Source organism: Hippocampus comes, unplaced genomic scaffold, assembly GCF_001891065.2.
Source record: "Hippocampus comes isolate QL1 unplaced genomic scaffold, H_comes_QL1_v1.1 scaffold527, whole genome shotgun sequence".
Classification (NCBI taxonomy): domain Eukaryota; kingdom Metazoa; phylum Chordata; class Actinopteri; order Syngnathiformes; family Syngnathidae; genus Hippocampus; species Hippocampus comes.
In genome coordinates, this window is record NW_017804903.1 from 113,999 (window position 1) to 136,378 (window position 22,380).

Below are 22,380 nucleotides of genomic sequence, written 5' to 3' on the forward strand. Positions count from 1 at the left end.
CACACACACACACACACACACACACATTAGACTGGAAGAGTTACAGAAAGATGGAGAAGTGGAAGTGGAAGTCCTTTGGCTGCATCCCATGCTTGTGAACAATGCCCTGAGAAACCGGATGATGAATGCCGCTCAACTCCAGGCACGTTTAAGGGGAGTTGAGAGGCACCAAAATGTCACATCAGACCATTTGAAACCGTTTACGTCAGTGTGGTCTGCGTGCTAGACGACTCACAAGGGACCAGTGGGCCTCAGTGCTGTTCTCTGATGAAAGTCGATTCACGTTGGGCAGAAACGATGCCCGTCAAAGATGTTGGAAACGTCAAACAAGAGTGCTAGGCATCACCAGACGAGCTTTTGGTGGTGGCGGTGTTACAGTGTGGGCGGGCGTATCCAGTCGGGTACAGAACTGCCCTACACTTTTTGAATGGTACAGTGTCAACCCCATACTACCCGAATAACATGCACCCTGTAACCTGATAACATGATAAGCTGTCCACTGTAGTAACTACTGTCCCCGAAAGGTTATTCCAGTGATTATACCCCTACATGAACAACATTTCATCTTCATGGACGACAATGCTGCAGCTCATTGAGGTCGCATCATCAATAATAATAACCCAAAGTTTTTATAAGCGGTGCATATATGCATATATACGTCCATATATCAGGTTCAGCTCTCCCGCTTAGACGGGTCGCAGACTCATTCTTAAATCACAGCCTGATTTAGATCGTTAGTCAAGGCACCCCTCCTGTTGTGTAATGGTGGGTGTCCAGCCTCCGAAACAGGTGGCTCCATTTGGTTTGCCCGGCAGAGCCTCGCCAAAAGCTCCTTGAACGGGTTGCAGCACTGAAAGTCATTAAACCGTGCAAGGGATCCTATTTGGAATTTTAGTGGGGTGTTCAAATAAAACTCAAGAGATTTATTTATGTTTATTTCTGCAAACAGTAGCGGGGAGGTGTTTATTCCCACAACTTGCACATTTTGGAACTATTCCAATATTGCTGGAAGCCAGTTGAAAATTTCTTTTTCGCTTCTGTTGTCATCAAGCCAAAGTAAGTGCAAAAAAAAAAAAAAACAAAACTGCAAAAGCCTTCCTGTCCTTTGAAAGGATGAGAAGTTTAAACGTCAATGTTACAGTATGAGTGCAGAGCAAATAAGACATGACACAAAGCCATTTTTGACGAAAAACGGAGGCAAACGTGCCAATCATGAGTACGCCGTGCTGTCCAAAATATTCATCAAAACATTTGCCGCAAACCCAAACAAATCACATGCTCCTTTCCGTGGTCTCAAGTTACGCCGACATGTCCACCCGCACAGTTTGACGTGGCACGTTTTCATCATCGCTGCTATTCACTGCGGTTTCCGAATTAAGGAAGAAAAAAAAAAAAAAAGCACTGTCACATTTCACACGGGAAAAAAAAAAATCTCAGTGAGCCCAGAGCATTTTAAAGAAAAGTTTCGGAATGCTTGCGGTGAACTGATGTCGTTTTTAATTCCCTTTCTCACACTCTTTACTAATCCGGGTGGAGGATCGCGACAGCTTGTTGCTATGGTATTTTGTGGAAAGAACACAGCACGGCAAGATGAACTGTGGCCTATGTTTTTTTTTTGTTTTTTTTTTTAAATTGAAAATGTTTTTATCCATTGACTTTGGCAAGGAGCATCTTTTTGGAATACATGCAGCGATGAACTTGCATTGGCCAGCTGATTGCTTTCCATTTCTCAAGACAGCACGCAATGTGTCAATTATTGAATTAGCATACTGATAGCGGCTCCGCTTTAATGAAACCCACTAACGCTGATAATTGTGCAAAATATGACCAAAATTAAAAACTAAATGGGGACAGGAAGTAAGCCATTGAAAAGGAGAATTTACATGCAGACTTTATGTTATTTCACCACTACCAAGAGGCTTGTTTTTGTTGACCTTATACAAAAACTACTGAAGCCATTTACATTAAACTTTACAATGTTAGCCAAGGGAGCAGTCGGATGGATAAAATCGTGTGTATTTTTTCATAAGTTAAATAATGCATGAACGTTAATGGCAACATTCAAGTACAATGGTACCTAAAAGGAGGCGTGACCTGACTTACAAATGTACGAGAAATGAGCCATCGTTCGTTTTTTTTTTTTGTTTGTTTTTTTTGCTTTAAACTTGCAAGCAACAATTTGAGAGCTCAAATATTATTCTAAAAAAGAGGCTCCAAGCTGTTTAACTCTTTGAGCATCATCAACGTCACTTGCCATCAGCTCTGCGAAGAAAAGTCTTGGCCAACTTTGGTTTAATCATTAAACTGATAAAGCAAAAAAAATATGTCATAAAATGATTTAACTATGGCCAGTAGATGCCAGCTTCTCTTTCATGTCACAACAATGTTCAAGCTCCTAAAACGTGGCAGACCCTTTGAAATGTGACCATTACAAGCAGCTTGTGATTGAACAAAGTCGTTGTCATGTTAAATGACACCACTACAAAGAGTGCCACAAACACAAGAAAAGATGACCGAAATGATTTAAATTTGGAAGTAGACGCGATGTATGTACAAACACACACATCCAAGGCATGTATGCACGCACACACACTACTAAATACTACTACTAGTTAAGTAAAATTATTTTGCCATCAAAAGCATCTTTTCATTTTTGCGTATTTTCATTTTTGCTGTTGGTATTTTATGCAAGAAAATTATGAAAATTGCTTCCTATTTGTTTTTGTGGAGAAGCAATTTATTATGGAAATATTTTTCCAGAAAATATTTGGTTGACGACAGAATTCAAATGAGCACAAATTCTGGACTATAGTGTCTATGACAGGACATAATTACACTTTGTCATTTAAAAAAAAAAATCTGTGTGGGTTTGCGGTCATTACCTTCTCTCCTCTCGTATTCACACAACAAATAAGCACACTCAACTTCATGAAATGGACCAGTAAACATAAAAAGCGAGACGTGCATCCATTTCGATGAGCATTATTGATATTGCCATCTGAGCTGTGCTTAGCGACCTCAGCCAGGCTAATTCACTTATCGATCATTGTGTTAGGCAACGACGGGAAAGTGCTGAGTGGGCACACGCGGGAGGCCATTAGCTCAAGTGAGCGCTGTATGCGGGCGTTCACTAGAGAGAACATTGTACGTAATGTCATCGCGGGGCATAAAAATAAAATCAAGTGCCGCGCATGGGATTGCACTTGTTGAGTGACGCGGTCCGCGAGCAAGGCGAAAGTCATCAAATGTCCCTTTTTCATTAGGTTAAAACATGTCTGCCGCACTTTAATGGCTTCTCGGTTTTTGGCGGCGCGCCGAGAAGCTTTTGTTCGCTTACTTTGCGGCATTGGATGTAACATTAGGTCCATCTGCATTTGGGAAACTGTTCAGGTCGTCGACAGGGGGGGTCGGTTTGATTTTGACGAAGTGTCAGCTACATGTGCCACATACGCTAATCTGCACACCATTCAACAAGTGTAATCCAGCATTTTGGTGATGAAGTTCTGTCGTCATGAAGGAAAATAGGGATGCTGTCTTTGGATTTACGTTTCTTTAAGCATTTGTCATAAATGAGAGTCAACAAGCAATCACTCGCATCGACAGCAGTTGTCATGGGAACAAATGTTAATTGGGCAGTTGAGGGTGTATGCCTCCTTTAAAAAAAAAAAAAAAGAAAACAATAACAAATGTAATGCGTTAAAAAAATGGAACTAAACTTGTGTGATTTTCTACAAAACAGATTTCGTGAGATGAGTTCAGGTCTTTCAGGAAACAAGACGTACAATTTATTCCGTTCCAACATCTGCTAGGAGCTGAATCCAAACAAAGTAATTATTGAAAAGGTGTGTCAGTTGATATCAATAAATGGATGTTTCGGGCTATGTTTGACAGCATTCAAGCCTTTCGCACACACTCCCAACTGTGTATGCTCACTGTTGGGAGTCACTTCCCGCTGTCAGCTTTCATCATACTGACAGGAGCTCGCGTTGAGCGTGTTGCCTCGGCAGCGTGTTGGAACGTCGAGAAGGAATTCCCAGAGATGTCTTCATTAGAGGCAAATTTTAATCATCGTGGAAGCGCTGACAACGTCTTCAAACGGGATCACGTCAGCGATATAAACCTGTCAAAATACCTGTCGACTAATGTTTGCTCATCGGGAAAATCGGCCCAGGGTTGCTCAGATAACAGCGGCCATGGCTACCGTAGCTCCCGATGCAAAATTTGACTTTAGGGGCATAAATAGGGCCAGTGTTATTGATTATCAATCCATCCATCAATTTTCTGAACCACTTATCATCCTTGACAGCCAGCCAGCTAGCTAGAGCCAGCTAGCTAGAACCAGATAGCCAGTTAGCCATAGATAGATAGATAGATAGATAGATAGATAGATAGATAGATAGATAGATAGAATGGATCATTTACAAGATGAAAACAATTGGCCCCTCCAGACACCATTTGCCTAATGAGCTGTTCCATCTCACTTAGGGCTGTTAATGGTCCGACATAATTTCTCTAGTGGTAATATCAGGACGCTGCATGTCCGGGCCAATAAATTCCACTTAGATCCGGGGGTGCCCTATCCCATCTGATATAGTTTCTAACATCTCGCCATGTAGCGTTAAAAAGCGCTGTCCTGTGTCCTTGGAGCTTGTGGGACAGGACAAAATTAGCAGTTAATTAGAAAGCAATGAAGAAATGTTGCCAGTTTCTGTGAGTAGAATGATTGGAGACATTTTCATCTTCATATTCTATATGCATGTGTTGCACAAGTGGGGTACCTGGTTTGTCTTTGTAGCCTCAGTGTAACCCTTTCATGCAACCTGTAACCTGATAACATGATAAGCTGTCCACTGTAGTAACCGCTGTCCCTGAAAGGGTTATTCGTAGAAAGATATGTAAAAGGATAGAAATATTTCAAGATATTCATATTCAATTTTAAGAAATTTTTTCTCCACCTATATACAGGCTCATGAGCACTTCCAACAACCAATCTAATTCTACGGCAAACAATGGAGAAAAATAATGAAATTAAAACCTGTAAAAAAAAAAAAAATTAAAAAAAAAATTATAAAAATAGAAACAAATGTTGAAAGGTATTTATCTGAAAATTAGTCCAACATATGACCAATTTATCAATTTTCATCTGCATTAGTTAACAGTTAGGACAACATAGCTAATGCTAAGACAAACAATGTGAAAAAAATGAATAGAAAACCCATAAGGTTATGAAAAGATTTGAAAATTTGTTTTAAAAATATTCAAATTCAATTGAACATTTCATCCAACATGGAAGACCATTTTCCTCCCCAAACTTTTATCCATGCTAGTTAGCACTCCGGACAACCAAGCTAATGCTACAATAAATGTTTTCAATTACAATAATACAATTAAAACCAGTACAACAGTGAGTAAAAAAAAGATACAAATGATGAAAGACATTTACCTCAGATGCTCCACTTTTATCAAAGATAGCACTTTGGACAATTGAGCTAATGTTACAATCCAATAAAAACCTGTATCAAGATAAAAACTCACCGTCATCTTGTGGGGCCATTTTCTCCACTTTTATCCAGACGATTTCGATAGCGACGCTAATGCTACAACAAATGGTGCAAACGCCAATCTAATTAAGAGCACAACAGTTGGTAATTCACATCAATCCTCAATGCGTGTAAATAGCCAGCTGTCTGCTAACACATCGGCCATGACAATCAAATATTTTCAGTGTGTCCTTGTTTGACCGGTGCGTTTTTTTTATGTATTGTATCATTTTATTTTTACAATATCTGCTCAGCACGTGAAGTGAAAAGCAGGAATTCCACGCTTTTCGTTAAGCCATTTGCAATCCATTTCAACTGCCGACGACTGGAAAGCCTTTTTGTTCTAAAGCGGGAACACGAAAAAGAAAATGGAGAGGGGAAACAATGAATATTTGTGACAGCAGATTGGTTGCTGAAAAATTCACCGTCAATTTTACGACACGCCGACCAGAAACAAGACAAAAACCTTGTCCAGGCAAACTTTTTTTTTTTTTTTTGCATGCGTAGATACTCAAGCTCCCACACACAACATCCACGCACGGGTGCCAAATATTCACATTTGTCAAACATCTGTGAAAAAAGATGCAACTTGTGCAAGCAGGCCGCTAATGAGGCTCTCTCATGCGCCTTTGCTTCTCGTGATGTTTGTTTTGCTTGCAGCGAGAGACAATAATGGCGTGCCCGTGGCCCCATTTATGTCATATCTTTTTGTATGTCTGCTTATCAGAATAAAAATGCATCAATAAATAAATAAAATGAAAGAAGACTCCATTTTCACCTGCAAAATTGTAAAAGTTTTTAAATGATGTTACTTTTTTTTGTGTTTTTTTTTTTGCTGTTATGAAATGAAAAATGGTCACAATGCTTTTTTAAAACTGGTCCAGGTAAAAAGTAACAAACAAAATATTAGCATGAAATGTATTCATCTAATTTAGCGATTATGATAATAACGTATGATTTTATACTGTAAAATGACAATGCAGACCTAATGGTTGGTTTAAACTGCAACGCTGTGGCATATATCAACTGAACCACGCACAAGCCATTCAATCGCCCTGAGTGCCTTTAAACCTTCCGGCCTCAGTGACGACATGTTTCACGAGAGACCGTACCAAAGTGGGGAGGCGATCAAGACTGATGCTGATGCTGCCAAATATGCCAAATGGACTGATTTTGAGCCAGACCATTTGCATATACACCCGCCGGCCTCAGCAGGTACACTGAAGTCCAACACAATCTCTTCTCTGACTGCTAAAACCTTCTCGTGGGAAATACTGTCAAGTGAGAGTGTCCAATAAAAACAAAGTGAAGCAAAACTACTCCTGTAAACGAGGTACCTACTTGCCTACTTTCAACAAAAAGTAGAGTGATTTTTTTTTTCTCCTAGATAAAGTCCTCAAATAACAATGTTGAAGTACCGTATGTTCCGCCCTATAAGGTGATTCGGAGTCCAAGGCGCACCTTCAATGAATGGCCTATTTTAAAACTGTTTTCATATCTCGGGCGCACCGCATTTTAAGGCGTGCAGAACAGAAGCGACAATAGTGGCTGCGGTTGCGCTATGCATCCACTAGATGGAGCTACGCTAAAGGGAATACAATACAATACAGCTTTATTTATATCAAGCTTTCACAACTGCTTCAGCTGTAAACAAAGCGCTTTACAGAACATTGAAAATCCTACATCGAATAAATCAGAGTATTAATCCATATATAAGGCGCAAATAAGAAAACTGAATGCTTTTAGGTGCGCCTTACAGTGCGGAAAATACGGTAATTTGGTTTTGCTGTTTAAAATGCGGTCGTTTCATGTTATATCCCAGTTCACCTACTGCGGCCTCACGAAATCGTACATTTCTTTGTGAAAATGAAGTCTTAATTCAATAATTCATTTGATTCGATACGGAACTTGCATGGGTTGCCCCTCGGGCCCTAATTATTTAAACGCCATCCTCTCCACATGTGCGCAGTCAAACTTGGAGGAGTAACTGGCACCAACATGGACAAACACGGGCTATGGGAAGTTTCACTTGGACTTGCTTGACACTTGTTGGAGAAATCTGAAGTAATTGGTGCTCACGGCAAAGCCAAATTCAAATGCCAGATTAGTTGTCGGACATTGGTGTATCATCTCAGAGCAAAAAAGTCAACGGGGCTTTAAACATCAAATGCCAGAGTCACTTTCAGACTTTGTTATCTTACAAGACAATAACTGTATTCAACGATCAAAGACAGCTAACTGTGTTAGAACAGAATCCGAAATATCGTTCCTATTTGATGATTTGACACCAAGTCCAAGATTTTATTCATGTAAATATCTGTTTGAAGCTCTTGAATAAAATAGTAGAAGGTAGAGAGTAGAAGTAGAAGTTCAAGTGAATTCCATGAAGCGGCTGAAATACTCTTGCTCCTCGTAATCAGACGTGTTTGTTCAGGAGGTGTTGCTCGAGAAAGACGGACACGTAGGTCTTTGCCTTCCCTCCTGGATGAATTCCTGCAATGCCTCTCGTTGAATGAAAAAGCCTGCGTGTGGGCGTGTGTGAGATCCTTCTTTTTATATGCGCTGCGAACAAAAAAGGCTAGGCGGGTGAATAGATGGTCCCTAAAATAGACGGTGGGTCGGCGGCCAATGAATCAAAGGCGGGCAAGCTTGAGATCATCATAGGGAGGCACTCTGCGTGGAGATCAAAAGTAGGACATATGTGCACCTGTTGCTTCACAAAGCATTCTGGGAAACGTGGCCTGTGCTAACGCGAGCATGGAAACACAAAGGGGGAAATTGGTTTTAAGATAATTAAACATACAGCAAATCCCAAATTGTGCGAGGAATTAAAACAGTGCCTACTTGCAAGAAACAAATCAGTCATGTTATTTTTTTTTTCTGAAATAAAGTCCTCACATAACAATATTGAAGTACCGAAAAGCAGTCATGTTTTTTTTTTCCGAAATAAAGTCCTCACATAACAATATTGAAGTACCGTATTTTCCGCACTATAAGGCGCTTCGGAGTATAAGGCGCACCGTCAATGAATGGCCTATTTTAAAACTGTTTTCATATATAGGGCATTATAAGGCGCATTGAACAGAAGCTGCAATAGTGGCTGCAGTTGCGGTATGCATCCACTAGGTGGAGCGACGCTAAAAGAAATACAATACAACTTTATTTATACGAAGCGTTCACAACCGATGCAGCTGTAACAAAGCGCTTTACAGTACATTTAGAATACTACGTCCAAGAAATCAGAATATCGATCCATGTAGAAGGCGCATCGGATTATAAGGCACACTGTCGGCTTTTGAGAAAATTGAATGCTTTTTAGCTGCGCCTTATAGTGCGGAAAATACGGTTAGTTTAAAAAGTTAAACAAAGGAAGAAAGTCAAATTGAAAGCACACCCCCGTCAGCGGAAAACGACTTTTTGGCTAGCCAATACGCCACGTGCATGTGTTTCAACCAAAAATGTCCACAATAATGCCCAGAGCAAAGCACACTATCTGAAGGAGACAAAGGTCAGCCCTCCCTCTTGAACTTTGCAATTCCTTTTCAGCAAGCACAAATGTCAAATCCTTGACGCTGATTAGTTTCGGATAAGTAAATATTGACAGATTGATTTGCCGTTCTCCTTTCTGACGACTTATTTCCTTTTCCTGTGTGCGCCACGTAACAAAGGCAACTATGCCTTCGAGGCAAGGTGTACACAGAATGTGGCGCTAATTTGTTTTGCCGACCAGGGCCAAATAGAATCAGGAAGAGAGACATGAAAATCTACTTAGCTGTTTTTAAAGATTCAAGTCAAGTACAAGTCTATTGTCAAACTTGTACTTGTCTTATTTTTGTGGGAGCTTGATTCAAATACCATTTCTGGCCTTTGTGATTTTATCCCCACAAGATAGCAGAAGATGAACATTTTGGCGGGTAGGGTGTCAATTACCTGAGGTTTTTTTTTTCTTTATGCAATTTGTGGAAGGGACTGGTCCACATCACTGCAAATAAAGCAAACAACATCATGCCGCACGACGCACCTAAATAGATTAGAGCTCTCATTGAAGTTATTAGTTGCACCTGCAACATTTCTCAAGAAGCTTCCGCTTCACCGGAGTGGACAAAATCATCCATCCTATTGAATATTTTAGTTATTAAAAGGAAGAAAAAAATGACTGCAGGGTAACATCAGACCTTGTCCTTGTATTTTCTTGCATTGTATTTTTTTTTTTTAATTGAAGCAAATGCGAGCCAGAGCTTTGCCAAGGATTTCTCCAGTTAACCTTGTGACATGAACCGAAAATGGTAAGCGAATCCCACAAACGTAAACAATATATATATTTCCAGAAAAACGTATAAACGGAAAACACTGGCAACACAAAACCAGGAAAAGCCAATATGAAAAAAAAAATAAAAAAACGGCTGCAAATGGCAAGGGAATTTTGATGCCTGAAAATACACAACACAAAATGGCAAAAGTTCAATTACACGAAACTTAAATAATCCACGAATAACAAGAAATCCAAAAATACTTCCTAAACATGAAAACTACAGAAACAAGAGCGACTCTAACCATGAATGAGGCATCAAGAAAATGTCTTTTGAGTAAACAGCAATCACGGTCAATAATCCGACAGTGTCTAAGCACCTTGGCGGTCCTTAAATACATGGCAAGGATTGATGCACAACGAGAAACAGGTGCACCACGGAAGAGGAACGCCCTCCACTCCAGCTGGTGCGGAAAACAAAGACGGAGCAGAATATGACACCATGTTGGCTTTCAACAATTAAAATACACTGCGGCAAAATGTCTTTTAGCACCAAACTTGCATGTAATAAGCCCAAGCATGAACCAGAGGATCAATTTTCCAATGCGCGACACTGAATCTGTCTGATCGGTTGATAACAGTTAAAGGGTGTCACCGCCTTGCCGCCATTTTGAATACATTTTAGAAGCGGCTTCGTTCATTCTCACCCATCTCAAGGACTTAACTTGTAAACTTGTAAATCATATTAGCGCTCGGACATGTTGTGCTGCTGACTTTTTTCAACTCTTTTTCTTCTCCTCCCTCCTCACTCAATGTTTGATGGCGATGATTAATGAAGCTCATACTAGGTTTCACCTTTGGACAAAAAAAAAAAAAAAAATGCACATGCCCTTCACTGTCATTCACCGGCATTAAACGGGCCATTTGTTATTATTGGCAGTGATCAAGGGCAACCAATTTTTTCGTAAACAATTTTTTTAGGTCAACATCAAAATGAACACATTAAAATAGGAGCCATAAATTTCATCTGTGTACATTTGACAATAAAGTTGGACTTGATACTTGATACTCGATAATTGTAATACAAAATATATACAAAATGACCAACTGAAAAGCAGGTGTTGAAGATACTATATTTGAAAGACCACACACACTGTGTACATGGGGCGGCATGGTGAACAAAAGGTTAGACCTGAAAATGGATGACCCAAAAAAAATAAAATAAAATAGATGACTTATAGGGGAACCCTGTGGTACACACACTCTCAAAATCTTAAAATCTGAATCTAACCAATCAAAGAGCACCAATAAAAATGTGATAACGCAACTCGTGTTTCAGTGATATGTCCTCCTTAATAATGCTCCCATAATTTTCTCTCTCCTTTGAATAGGTTTAAAGTGCGCATAGAGTCAACATGATCCAATTGTATTTTCTTTTTTGAGTGTATGTATTTAAAAAAAAAAAAAAAGAGAGAGAGAGATGAGATATCTGCTCATGTTACAGAGGGATCTTTTTCCAATCAAGTTACTGACGTCAGCAGCCACACTTCACACTGACAGTTAGCTTTTTGATATGTATATTACTGTCAATTATCATCCCGGTTTCACTCGCCCATTATCCGCAATTAGACCACAAGAGAACTTTTGTGATAATTGCCCGCCCTCTCTGGATAGATGAATTTGCATTTTCGCTCGTGGTCCCCCTCCAAGGCAGAAAATCTATTAGGCCAATGAGGGACAATTGGCTTTAAAAGGATCCCGCTGATGACAGAGTGCTTGTATTGCTGCTGTGTATGTGTACGTGTAAATGTGGGTGGCCAATAATTTCTGTTGAAGTGATGTGTTTGTATTTTGTCAGTTCGCCGCCACCACATTTGACAATGAAGTACTCATCGACGTTTTCACTCTTGTTTTAGGCCACTGTAAATTATGAGGTGTGCCAGAAAGGTTCCAGGAACGATGTGATGAATAGTGGCAGTTTCTGGCATGTGCAAAATGTGCAGCACACTGCGATTAATTAACCCTTTCATCCACCAATAATGATAACATGTAACCTGATAATAGGCTGTCCATTGTAGTAACCGCTGTCCCTGACAGGGTTTAAAAAAATACATATGAAATTGTTTTGTTCCGTAAAATATGTACTTGTAAATGCAAACAGCAAGAGTTGAACAAGTACGTTGCGGCAGACTGTATTTTTGCTTTTTATGCTGCAAACCGGCCCCCCACACACAATCAAACTATGACATGCGAGAGAAAGAGCGCTTTGTGAAGCAGCCACAGAAACAAAAGGTGAATACCCCAGGGGGGATTATTTTGGAGGGGAAAACTTGTAGCTTGGAGTTGAAATTGAATTTGGTTTGGGACATCAGTCCTGAAAATTTTCTGACAGACACGATGGTAAATATATTGTGACATTATTACAAAACCAAGCTTTTCTCCTACTGTGAAGCTGTTGTGCTCCGATGGCTGAGCAAGTGTATCTGCGTCGACGGGTAATATCTATACACTCCAGCAGTCAGTGATTGCACACACATACACTCACTCTTCCCTGACCTTTGCGGCGTGTTATTGTCAACAACTACATGATGGAATTTTTCCTGGTAACAATCTACTTTTAATGCAAACACAAACACAGAAAAAAATGATAATAATAATACATGAGTCAATGGATGTCAACATTTGTACATGAGGAACCTTTTTGATTCCGTGTGATATATAACTCATGTAAGGCAATTTGTATCATGTTTATTTAGGTATAATTAATCCATATTTTGCTTTATTTGTATCTATTGTACATTGATTTCTTTTTTGACGGCGCTTCTGATAATAAATAATTAGATTTTTTTTTTTCATCATCTAATTAGTTTTAGTTCAGTCTATTTTCATTATCAGTCAAACCAAACTGAGTCCCATGTTTCTTATTCATGTCCAGGACCTACTTAATCATATTTTGTCATAAATATTTCTCCCATGTGTGCTTGTACGTATTTACTTTACCCGTTTACTGTTGTTTATTGGTGGGTTATTTTATTTACTGTAATGTGTGTGTGCCATCTGCTGGTGGTTTGTATAAAAAAGGTCACTTCAGGATTGCTGCACACTGTGCTGGTGACACATGAACTCCAACTACCCAAACAAGCAGCTTGCTAACAACCAAACTCTCCCTAAAGTCCTAAAATGCCTTTTTTCCACTTCAGCTGTTTTTTTTTTTAACTGCTTGATAGATAAGACAGCTGGCTACATAGATAAATAGCTAGCTAGACAGCTAGCTAGCTAGACAGCTAGCTAGCGAGATAGATTGATAGACAAGGTAGCTAGATAGATAGATGGAACTGGAGAGAGGAAGACAGTTACCCGTAAAGCCATAAAACACTTTTATTCTCTGTAACAATTGTCTTTGGAAGCATGATGTTAAACATTAAACCAGGCGAGGCCCAACCGTCAGATTCTGAATCAGATTTGTTGGCCGAGTATGCAAAACACAAGGAATTGATTCCCCCCGTTACGACCCGACCACAGAGGTGACATTAGGTGAATGCAATAATGCACTTTATTAATGATTAACAGTGTTGCCTCCGGTACCTTGAAAAAGTAATCTCATTGCTGATTACTCTTTTCAAAGTAAGTTTACTAATTACTTGATTTGAAAGTGCCTGATTTTATCTTTGACGATTACTTGATTTTGAAAAGTAAGAGTACAGTTACTTTTTTAGCTACATTCAAGGACTGCATCAGGCAAATCAAGCAGGATACGTACTGTACATGTTATCAGACCCAACTTATCGGTGAACACAATAACACAATACAAACCATACTTACGGATATGATCCGTTGCACTTGCTAAACTAATTTATCGGCGTATTTAGCAGTATCCTAACTTAGCTCACAACTGTTAGGTACGACGCGGATTTACCTTTCTACCATCATTTTTAAACTTGGCATTGGATTTTTCAAATCAGCATCTATTATATGAGAGTTAACAACTGCTAACAGCCTGGTAAAATATGAGATATGATTAAATGACAGATGAGTTGTCTTCTTCGGTGTGATTGGTGGAGAAACTAACCTTTGCAGTCTTCTGGTGATGAGCGAGGATGCCGATTGGCTGTTTAGGAGGTGTTCCGTTCCGGTTTCTTATGGCCGTGCACTGGAATAGAATAGAAGTTTTGTGTACACAGGCTGCATAAACACACAGAAGTTCCTGCAGTCATATCACCTGCGCGCTCATTCGGTGCAGCTTATGCAACAGTTCACTCACACGGCAACTCATTCCAACTATTGACATGCAGTTTTTTGCTCTGTTTTCAAGAGCAATACGTGCTTTGGGTGACATCGGAAATTCTAAAGGGTCCCACTAAACAAAAGTTGTATCATTACACGAGAATAAAAATTCAATTCTCTTACGGCAATCGGAAGCTGTGGGAGATGAGCAGCTTGATGTTTCTCACTGAAATCTTGACGACAACATTCAAGAGTTTAGAGTGTGCGCGATAAGATAAACAGCTGCTGCCGACACCAAACGTCACACAGTTTGAATACTACCACGAACCAGTTATACTGGTCACTTCCAAAATTTAATTGAATATTATATATGGCAATACTTGTCATCTGTCTGTCTATAAAGAAAATTTTGTTTTAAAAATAGCGGGCTCATGAAATATAGACAGATACTTTGGACATTCTATGTGACTAAAACAATAAATTTTGCAGGCTAACAGCTAACAAGCATAAATTCCAAGTATACAAGAAGCAACAATGTGATAAAATGTGACGCTTTTATCATGAGTCAATTCTTTTGGTTGAAAAAGAACTAGCTAGCTAGTTAGCTAGCTATTTTAGTGCTTATGTAGCAAAGTGATGGATCATCTTGACACCTGAGGTAACGAAGATATTTACACGAGTAATCCACTACGCTTCACAACGGATTTGAATGTTTTCCTTCCCAGTTTACTCGCAGCATTGAGGTTGAGGGAAAAAAAATTGTTTGATGGATCAATTTAGCAAAGCCTCTGGCAGGTCTCCCTGTGTTAGCGGCGTCTCAATCCCCCCCGCTAATCTTCACCGCGCGGACGTGCTGCTCGTTGGAAGCGTGGCGGCTTCCTGTCTTTTCTTCTTCTTCTTGATCATCCCTTTTAAAAAAAAACACGTAGCATTTCCACGCTAACTATAAGGAATAAACTTTGAGTGTGTTTTCTATTGATTATGACACGAAGAAATAACACCAACATGGCAATTTTTCAAGATGACTGTCCGTAACGTTTAATTTTATATGGTGCAGTACAAAAACAAGCTGAGCGTGCGTCACTTGGGTCAAACATTGGAAAAACCTGACTTAAGGCCTGTCCATTGAGACATGAACAAATATTTGTCAGATGAACCCTTGCATTACTTCGGAGAAAAACAATGATTAGCATCACATATGTCTGGCGTGTATTTAACATATATTTTGATGCTTTTTTTTTTTTTTTGAGGGGGGCGTATTTTTTTTTCTTCAGATGAGATTTTTGTTGAATGAGCCGCACACAATTGACTTCACTTGATAGCAAAATGGAAACACCACGCAACAATTTGGTTTGTTTTGAGGTCACGATGGTACAATGACATACTTTACATGTACTGTACATGCCGTAGCACTGATAAGCAATCATTCTCTCTGCTGCCAAGAATGAGAACGAGAGCAACATATTGAATAGGGGGAAGACTTACACTTTCTGTCCTGAGGCGGAAAAACATATTAAGGTCAGATTTCTGCCACGGTGTAGTAGTAGTAATCACATGCAGCTATTCTTTTGCTATGCTCCACTATTTTCCACTTTTGGTGTAGTGCAGAGGCTCCAGTGAATTCTCCGGGTGAGCATACGGACAGCTGAAATGAGAGAAAAAAAAAAAAAGAAATATGACTGATATGGAAGACTGGAAAAGTGGAAAGAATGTTTGAGAAAAGGCTGGGAGTGAGGCCAAGCATTTTTTCTTTATAAAAGCCGGGAGTAAAAAAACTGAAAAAAAAAAAACAGTTTAGCCACACAACTTTGAGAATAGAAGACAAACATTGGGACCTTTGCGATGCAGATCGTGCAGCACAAAACTGTGACATTTATACTTCACCTCTTTCTAGCATTTCTAAGAAAAGCCATTCTGCTTGCCCTGGAACAAATCTTAAGCGCTCGAATGAAATGAGAGTCTGGGCTTGTCGGGTATGCAGCACAAACATCCAGAATCCCATTCAGGAAGCATACCACAAGGAATAAAATAGCGGATTTATCTCTAAAATGGAACGATGACACGGTTTACAACTCCAACTAAGAAAGTCAGCAGAATGAAACAAGCTCCCTCGCTTGTGCAGGCACGGTCCTTTGAGACCAGATGTGGCACAATCGTCGAATGCTAATACGGGTGAGCTGAAAAAGTCACACTTCCGTGCTTACAGAGACATTTTGACTTTTAAATGGGAGTTCTCTTAACTCGATTTCTCTCTTTATGAAGCCTCTGACAAGTAATGTTCATTAGAAATGTTACAAAGAAAGACAGCAGCTCAGCATCTTTCCTAATATTAGCAGGTTACTTCCTGGGTTATGTTAGGAATGGACAAATGAGACCATGAAAATAGTTTCGTTGTGACTAAAAGGTGGAACAAAACAAAAGGATCAAGAAATCGTAGGTTGCTGAATTTGTATTGGTGGCTGACTTTATTGATGTGTTGTTCCGTATGAACTGTTTGGTTTGACACAGACAGGGGTGGGGGTCATGTGATCATGTAGAAGTGGGCCATCTTCTTGCAAAAACATGTTTCCCTGTCATTGCTGAATAAAGGACATGGCCCGGGCGTTGAACTCACATGATACGCATGGTTATAGGATGTGCAGCCTGACACGCACGCCACACCTCCCTGTGAACTCTCCTGTAGTTCAACAACAAGAGCGGCTTGACACCACATCGTACCACTGACCTCGTTCACAAAAGGCTGCTAGACTATAAAAGGTATGTGTGTGTGTGTGTGTATGTGTGTGGGAGATACAACAGTTGGTCTGCAGAGGAATAGGACCGTTTTACCACAGGTATGTGCACCTTTTGTCTGTTTGTTGTGCTACTAATTTTGGCCAAATGCTTTATTTGTGGGAAATTTGACAAATAAAATTGATGGCTCAGTATGCAAATTTTCACAGAAGTGAAAACGAAAAAAAAAATCCTAGTTCGACACCTTTGGCAGGTCTGTTACAATTTTTTTAAGGTTGCTTTTATTTCTTGATAAATTGCGTGCGATACCATTCACGGATGGTACATTTAAAACTATATTCTATTACATCAAAATCAATATTTCGATTAAAATGGGTTTTCGTTACAACCCTAATTTATATCAAGACTTGAAAATAAGCGATTTGGGCAGGCAACATTTGCATTCTGAGCCTCATCACAACAAATTGGACAGCAAAATTGAGAGTTAACAGCAGAGTTGTCACAAAAAACGCTGCACCAGACGCGAGCATGTCAGTCACATCACCTTTCACTGGTCATCGGAGGTCAAGGCAAACTGTGCTTATTAAATCGCACCAGCGAGCTAGTAACTAACTTCGATTTTGTGAATAGATTATTTATTCTGAAAATAGCTGAGCATAGGTTCCACGGGTAAAAACCATGAACTGTTGTTGTGGGTGTCATTGTATTGCACTTTCTTAACTTTTAAAATTCAAATCAAATCGCATTTTTTTTTAAAAAGTATTTTTTTTTTTACATTTTTGTTGGAGTTGATGGCGTGTTCCGACTTCCGCTTCTCCCCCCGCCCCCTCTTGTTGTTTTCATAACTTTTAAAATTCAAATCAAATCGCATTTTTTAAGTATTTTTTTTACATTTTTGTTGGAGTTGATGGCGTGTCCGACTTCCGCTTCTCCCCCCGCCCCCTCTTGTTGTTGTGGCGCATGGGAAGGTGGGGTGAAGTGACGTCACCTCACACACCGCCCTCTGATTGGCCCCTTTTGCTCACCCGACACAGCTGTCTGTGGTGGTGTTGTCTGACGGAGAGAGAAGCTGTTTATCTGTTTACCACCAAGACGTGTTTATAGATCTCTCTTTTCATCTCTCCTCGCTACCGTGCTGACAATAATGTGAAGAAACTACTACATGGTGGTGGGGAAAAAAAAAAGATTATAACCAAAAACTGGCGAGTGCAAGACTGGAGCGAAAGATCAAGGTAAAGCTCTCAGCGATTGTGTTGGTCGTAACGTCACGATGCAATGTGTTTGTCTTACTTTGTTTTTTTATTTAACCCTTTCTTTTTCTTCTTTAGTGCCAAATGTCCACCCTGGAGGAGCACTATTGGAGCTGCTCCCGTGCGCCGCAGTTGGAACGCGAACACTCGTCGACGTCGTCTGCGGCCAACTGGTTAGCATCCAAAGGCGAGGAAATGATGTCAATCATCACATCGGTGCTGGGCAGCGCCTATAGCTCGCTGCACCGCCACCGGACGGTCAACTTGATCCGCCGTGGCCTGGTGCTCTTCGCCGTGGGGGTCATCCTCGCCCTGGTGCTCAACTTGCTGCAAATCCAACGCAACGTCACGCTCTTCCCCGAGGAGGTGATGACCACCTTGTTCTCGTCCGCCTGGTGGATTCCACCGTGCTGCGGCACCGGGGCAGGTGAGTTGCGGTTGTTGTTGTGATAATAAACTACATTCAAATCACCTGGGTTGGCTGCTGTGTTCCATATTAAAGTGGAAGTAAATCAGCCATTGTTCAACAGTGCGTGCGTGACTTTTACAACACTTTCGAAACGATCAACTATTGTGGAAGAGGTCACTTGCGGAGAATCATGGGGCAATGATTCATCCCTTGGCAACGTTGTTGATGGACATTATATAAGTTGTCCTCCCGGGCTTTTTTTTATGGTGGGCTTTTATCATATTTGTAAGGCACGTAAGGGTTAAAGGGAGCTCACACCGTGCTTATTTCGAGATCCTCGTCTCCCATTGGCTGCCGCGAGCAGGACGTGAAGCGAGCCGCGCGTTCATTGGTTAGAGTCATAACGGGTGACTGGAGGGGCGGGTATTTGGAGGGAAAGGCTTTGTTCGAAGGGAAAGAGACGGGAAGTGGGGTGGGACAACATGATATGGTTTCGATATTGTTATTCGCCAAATACGTTCGGTTAGTTAACTTTTTCAGGGCTCACGACACTCAAACTTGCAGTGGACAGGCTACAAAACTATGCGTTTTACTTGAAAAATAAATAGTACATGTGATTTTGATGGTTTTCAAATGAGTTATATCTCCCACTATTGTCGTCAACCCAATTTTAAACAGCCAAGCATAATGCTCTCTTCGAGTGTGAAAAAGTTGAATAATAATTACGAGTATATTGGACGGATTGGTCTGGCTTTAAAAATCACCCAAATCTGATTTCTGATTGTAACCGACTGTGGTTTCCCCTGCTTTGTTTGTAGAAAAAGTCATTACAATGACGTCAGCAGAAAAAGTCATTACAATGACGTCATTCAAAATAAATGTTGCTTTAAAAGCGTATTTTTCTTTGCATTTGCTTCCACAAAAATAAAATAAAACCTTCCATAGTGTGGCTAAATGAAATACTTTTGCAGCATGTGAATGGGGACTGATTCCCTTCCACTGGGCTACTTTTTTGGCTTTGGTGAAACAAAAAATTGCGCCACTTGATTCATGTAAAGTTCACAAATGTGTTCAGATTCGAAATAAATGGCGTAATGTTATTTCTTCATCTTAATGTGTCTGCTCAGCAAGTAACACCGCTGCGATAGCAATATTTTTTGCTTGTCATATGAATTGTTGTTCCTTTTTTTCCCTCCCACCCCCGCAGCGGTAGTGGGTCTGCTGTACCCGTGCCTAGACAGCCATCTTGGTGAGCCACACAAGTTTAAGCGGGAATGGGCGAGCGTCATGAGGTGCATCGCCGTCTTTGTGGGCATCAACCACGCCAGCGTTGTATCCTTCCAGCAACAGTTGCCAATTAACATGAATGTCCTATCGTAAACTTCCAGGAGGCGCTTGTCGGTTGTACAAATATTTGAGGCTCAATTTGTCCCTAACTTGGCGCTCCGAAACAGAAACTGGACATTGACAACAGCGTGCAGCTGTCGCTCACCCTGGCCGCCCTGTCGCTGGGCCTGTGGTGGACCTTCGACCGCTCGCGTAGCGGCTTCGGCTTGGGCGTCACCACGGCCTTCCTTGCCACCGTTTTTACCCAGCTGCTGGTCTACAACGGTGTCTATCAGTACGTAAACACACCAGGAAGCACATAGGAACAAATTTAAAGTCGGAATTTATGAAAAGAGAACACAATACACCTTGGAAGCGAACATGGTATGCTAAGTTGCACATCGCAACATTACATCCAATTTAGAAGAAGAGAACACAATGGCACAGGGAGGGAAACACGGTCAGGAGCCACACGTCACTTCTAAAGATAACATTCATTAGAAAAGAGCTCCACCACGTTCCAAGTGACCTTTATAAGAACACATAACTGTCAGATGACCATTTCAACATAGTTCACATTAGAAGAAGAGAGAGCTAGGTGAGCACACGAGGAAATGCATCGCAACCTCACACCCAAGTGAATCGTTTACGGGAAGAGGAAACAGGGTAGCGCAGAAGCAGAGAGCAACGTCAACATCCAAAGTTACCTTTTGTGAGAAGAGAATGTATGCATTGTTTTCTCCTCTCTTGATTTGTTTTTCCCCAACTGTGTCAGCAAGATCATCATTTAATTGCGTCTTGGTGTGATTGCAGGTACACATCTCCCGACTTCTTGTACGTGCGCTCCTGGCTGCCGTGTATTTTCTTCTCTGGTGGCGTCACCGTGGGAAACATCGGCCGCCAGCTGGCAATGGTACGTCCCGGTGGCTGTTGTCCCCCACCTGTTTTAAAACTCAAATCGATGAGGTTTTTAATTTTAAACGGGGCGTTTGGGGCCGGACGACAAGCGGTCACTCCGGTAACCGTTACCACCACCCGAAAATGTTGCTTGTTTCTAGGTATCAGATAATTTTTACTGGAGCACAGCTGTAAATTTACGAGAAAAGCGATTGTGTCATTCACACGTTAACCTTTTCATGCACCAATTTCATCGTGTACAGCTTAGAAGTTTGTTTTTTTCATGCGTCTGAACATAATTTGACATTTCCTCCCACAGGCCGGAGTGGAGAAGCCGCATAGCGACTGAAGGCAAACATCACAAAAAGACCCCCCCTAAAAAAACACTTGTGTGGTTTGAGGGAAGAAAAAAAAAAGCCTTTTGTCCAGTGTGCCATGTGACCTTGCAGAGGCACCACCCAGCCCACCCCAACGAAGGAAATGACAGGACACACTTTGCCTCTTAGTCTTTTTTTTTTTCTCTTCTAATTTTACTTCAAAGCTGGTTTGACTTTGACTTGACAACGATCTTTTAAAAGGGAAACATTCTGGATTTCTTTCTGGCATGTGATGACTTCAAACCCTTTTGGGGGGACTTTCCATACTTTTTTGCCTGCCTTTTTTTTTCTTTCTTTTAAGTGACTGTACCTTACAACGCGCAGGAATGAGGAGCAACAGGAAATTTACACAGGAGTGCCAATTTGGCTAGTACATGACTAGCATCGCATCTGAAAAAAAAAACCATCTGCTGTATTTCCTTATGTGCTTCGAGCTACTCCAGCATCGTGACAAGAGACAAATGCTGCTTTGCATCAACCAGTCTCGAGTGTGACGCCGGGACACATTTTGCGTTTTTTATACACTTGCGAGATTGTATCAGAAGTGTTTAAAAAAGCAAGATTGTATCAGAAGTGTTTAACAAAAAAAATTGGCCCCAGAATTTCCTGCTGTGGTTCCGATTTAATTAGCAGGTGTTGTACTAATCAGCCAGCATCATTCTCAGTCAGACACCAGCAAATAGCCAGTATTACAGGAATAGCTGAAAACTCAGAAACTAGTCAGTGTACGGAGGGAATGAAAGTCAGATATTGGTTGATGTTGAAGAAACGGGACACAAAGTAGCATCAATGTACAATGGAATTTCGAGATTGGCTGATAAGACAGTGTCACTGGAATAAAAGTTGGCAGACATTTGATGATGCAGAAAAACAGAAGGAAGTATTCTGCTTCAGGGACCAGACATTAGCCGATATCTGGGAAATTTAAACCAGAAAAGAAACAGAATATTGGAATTTGCCAATATTTCGATAACAAAGATCACAAAAAGGTTACTGGTGCAAGTAAAATAGAACCCCAAAATTTAAACTAGAGGAATTAGCCAGTGTCAAGCTGAAGTAGAAATTAGATGTTAGCTAGCTACAAGTTGCAGAGACCAGAATTTAGCCTGTATCGGAGGAGTGGCCCCTGAAATGAGCTGGCGTCAGAAGAGCAAATGTCGAAACTAAGCCAGTATTCGGGGGAGAAGGAGGGGGGTCATGGAAGTCAGGCCGTAATTGGTCTTGGTGTCATCGGAGCCCTAGAGATGAACTAGGGGAGCGAAAGAAGCCAAAAACGTATTGGAGGGCAAGGCTCCAGGAACTAGCCAGTATCCAAAGAATGGCTTTCTCGATGACAGATGGTGTTTATCTGTCAAGTGTTTTTTTTTTTTTTTTT

General features: G+C 40.8%; 1 protein-coding gene and 1 long non-coding RNA gene across 2 annotated transcripts in view; one reads left to right on the forward strand and one right to left on the reverse strand.

The window, feature by feature from the left end:
* Nucleotides 1-17,578, reverse strand: part of LOC109524257 (uncharacterized) — a 110,963-nt gene extending 93,385 nt beyond the window's left edge. The window contains exons 1-3 of the long non-coding RNA XR_002169929.1: nt 17,291-17,578; nt 15,499-15,658; nt 13,859-13,939 (exon numbers count right to left, since the gene is read on the reverse strand). This is a non-coding gene — a long non-coding RNA (uncharacterized LOC109524257). The remainder of the gene's footprint in view (nt 1-13,858; nt 13,940-15,498; nt 15,659-17,290) is intronic.
* Nucleotides 17,579-17,904: 326 nt separating this feature from the next.
* On the forward strand, nt 17,905-21,561 carry insig1 (insulin induced gene 1). Its single transcript, XM_019883962.1, has 6 exons — nt 17,905-17,978; nt 18,075-18,423; nt 19,613-19,737; nt 19,860-20,026; nt 20,545-20,644; nt 20,948-21,561. The coding sequence occupies exons 2-6, from the start codon at nt 18,081-18,083 to the stop codon at nt 20,975-20,977; spliced, it is 765 nt and encodes a 254-aa protein (XP_019739521.1). The 5' UTR covers nt 17,905-17,978; nt 18,075-18,080; the 3' UTR covers nt 20,978-21,561.
* The last annotated feature ends 819 nt before the right edge of the window (nt 21,562-22,380 follow it).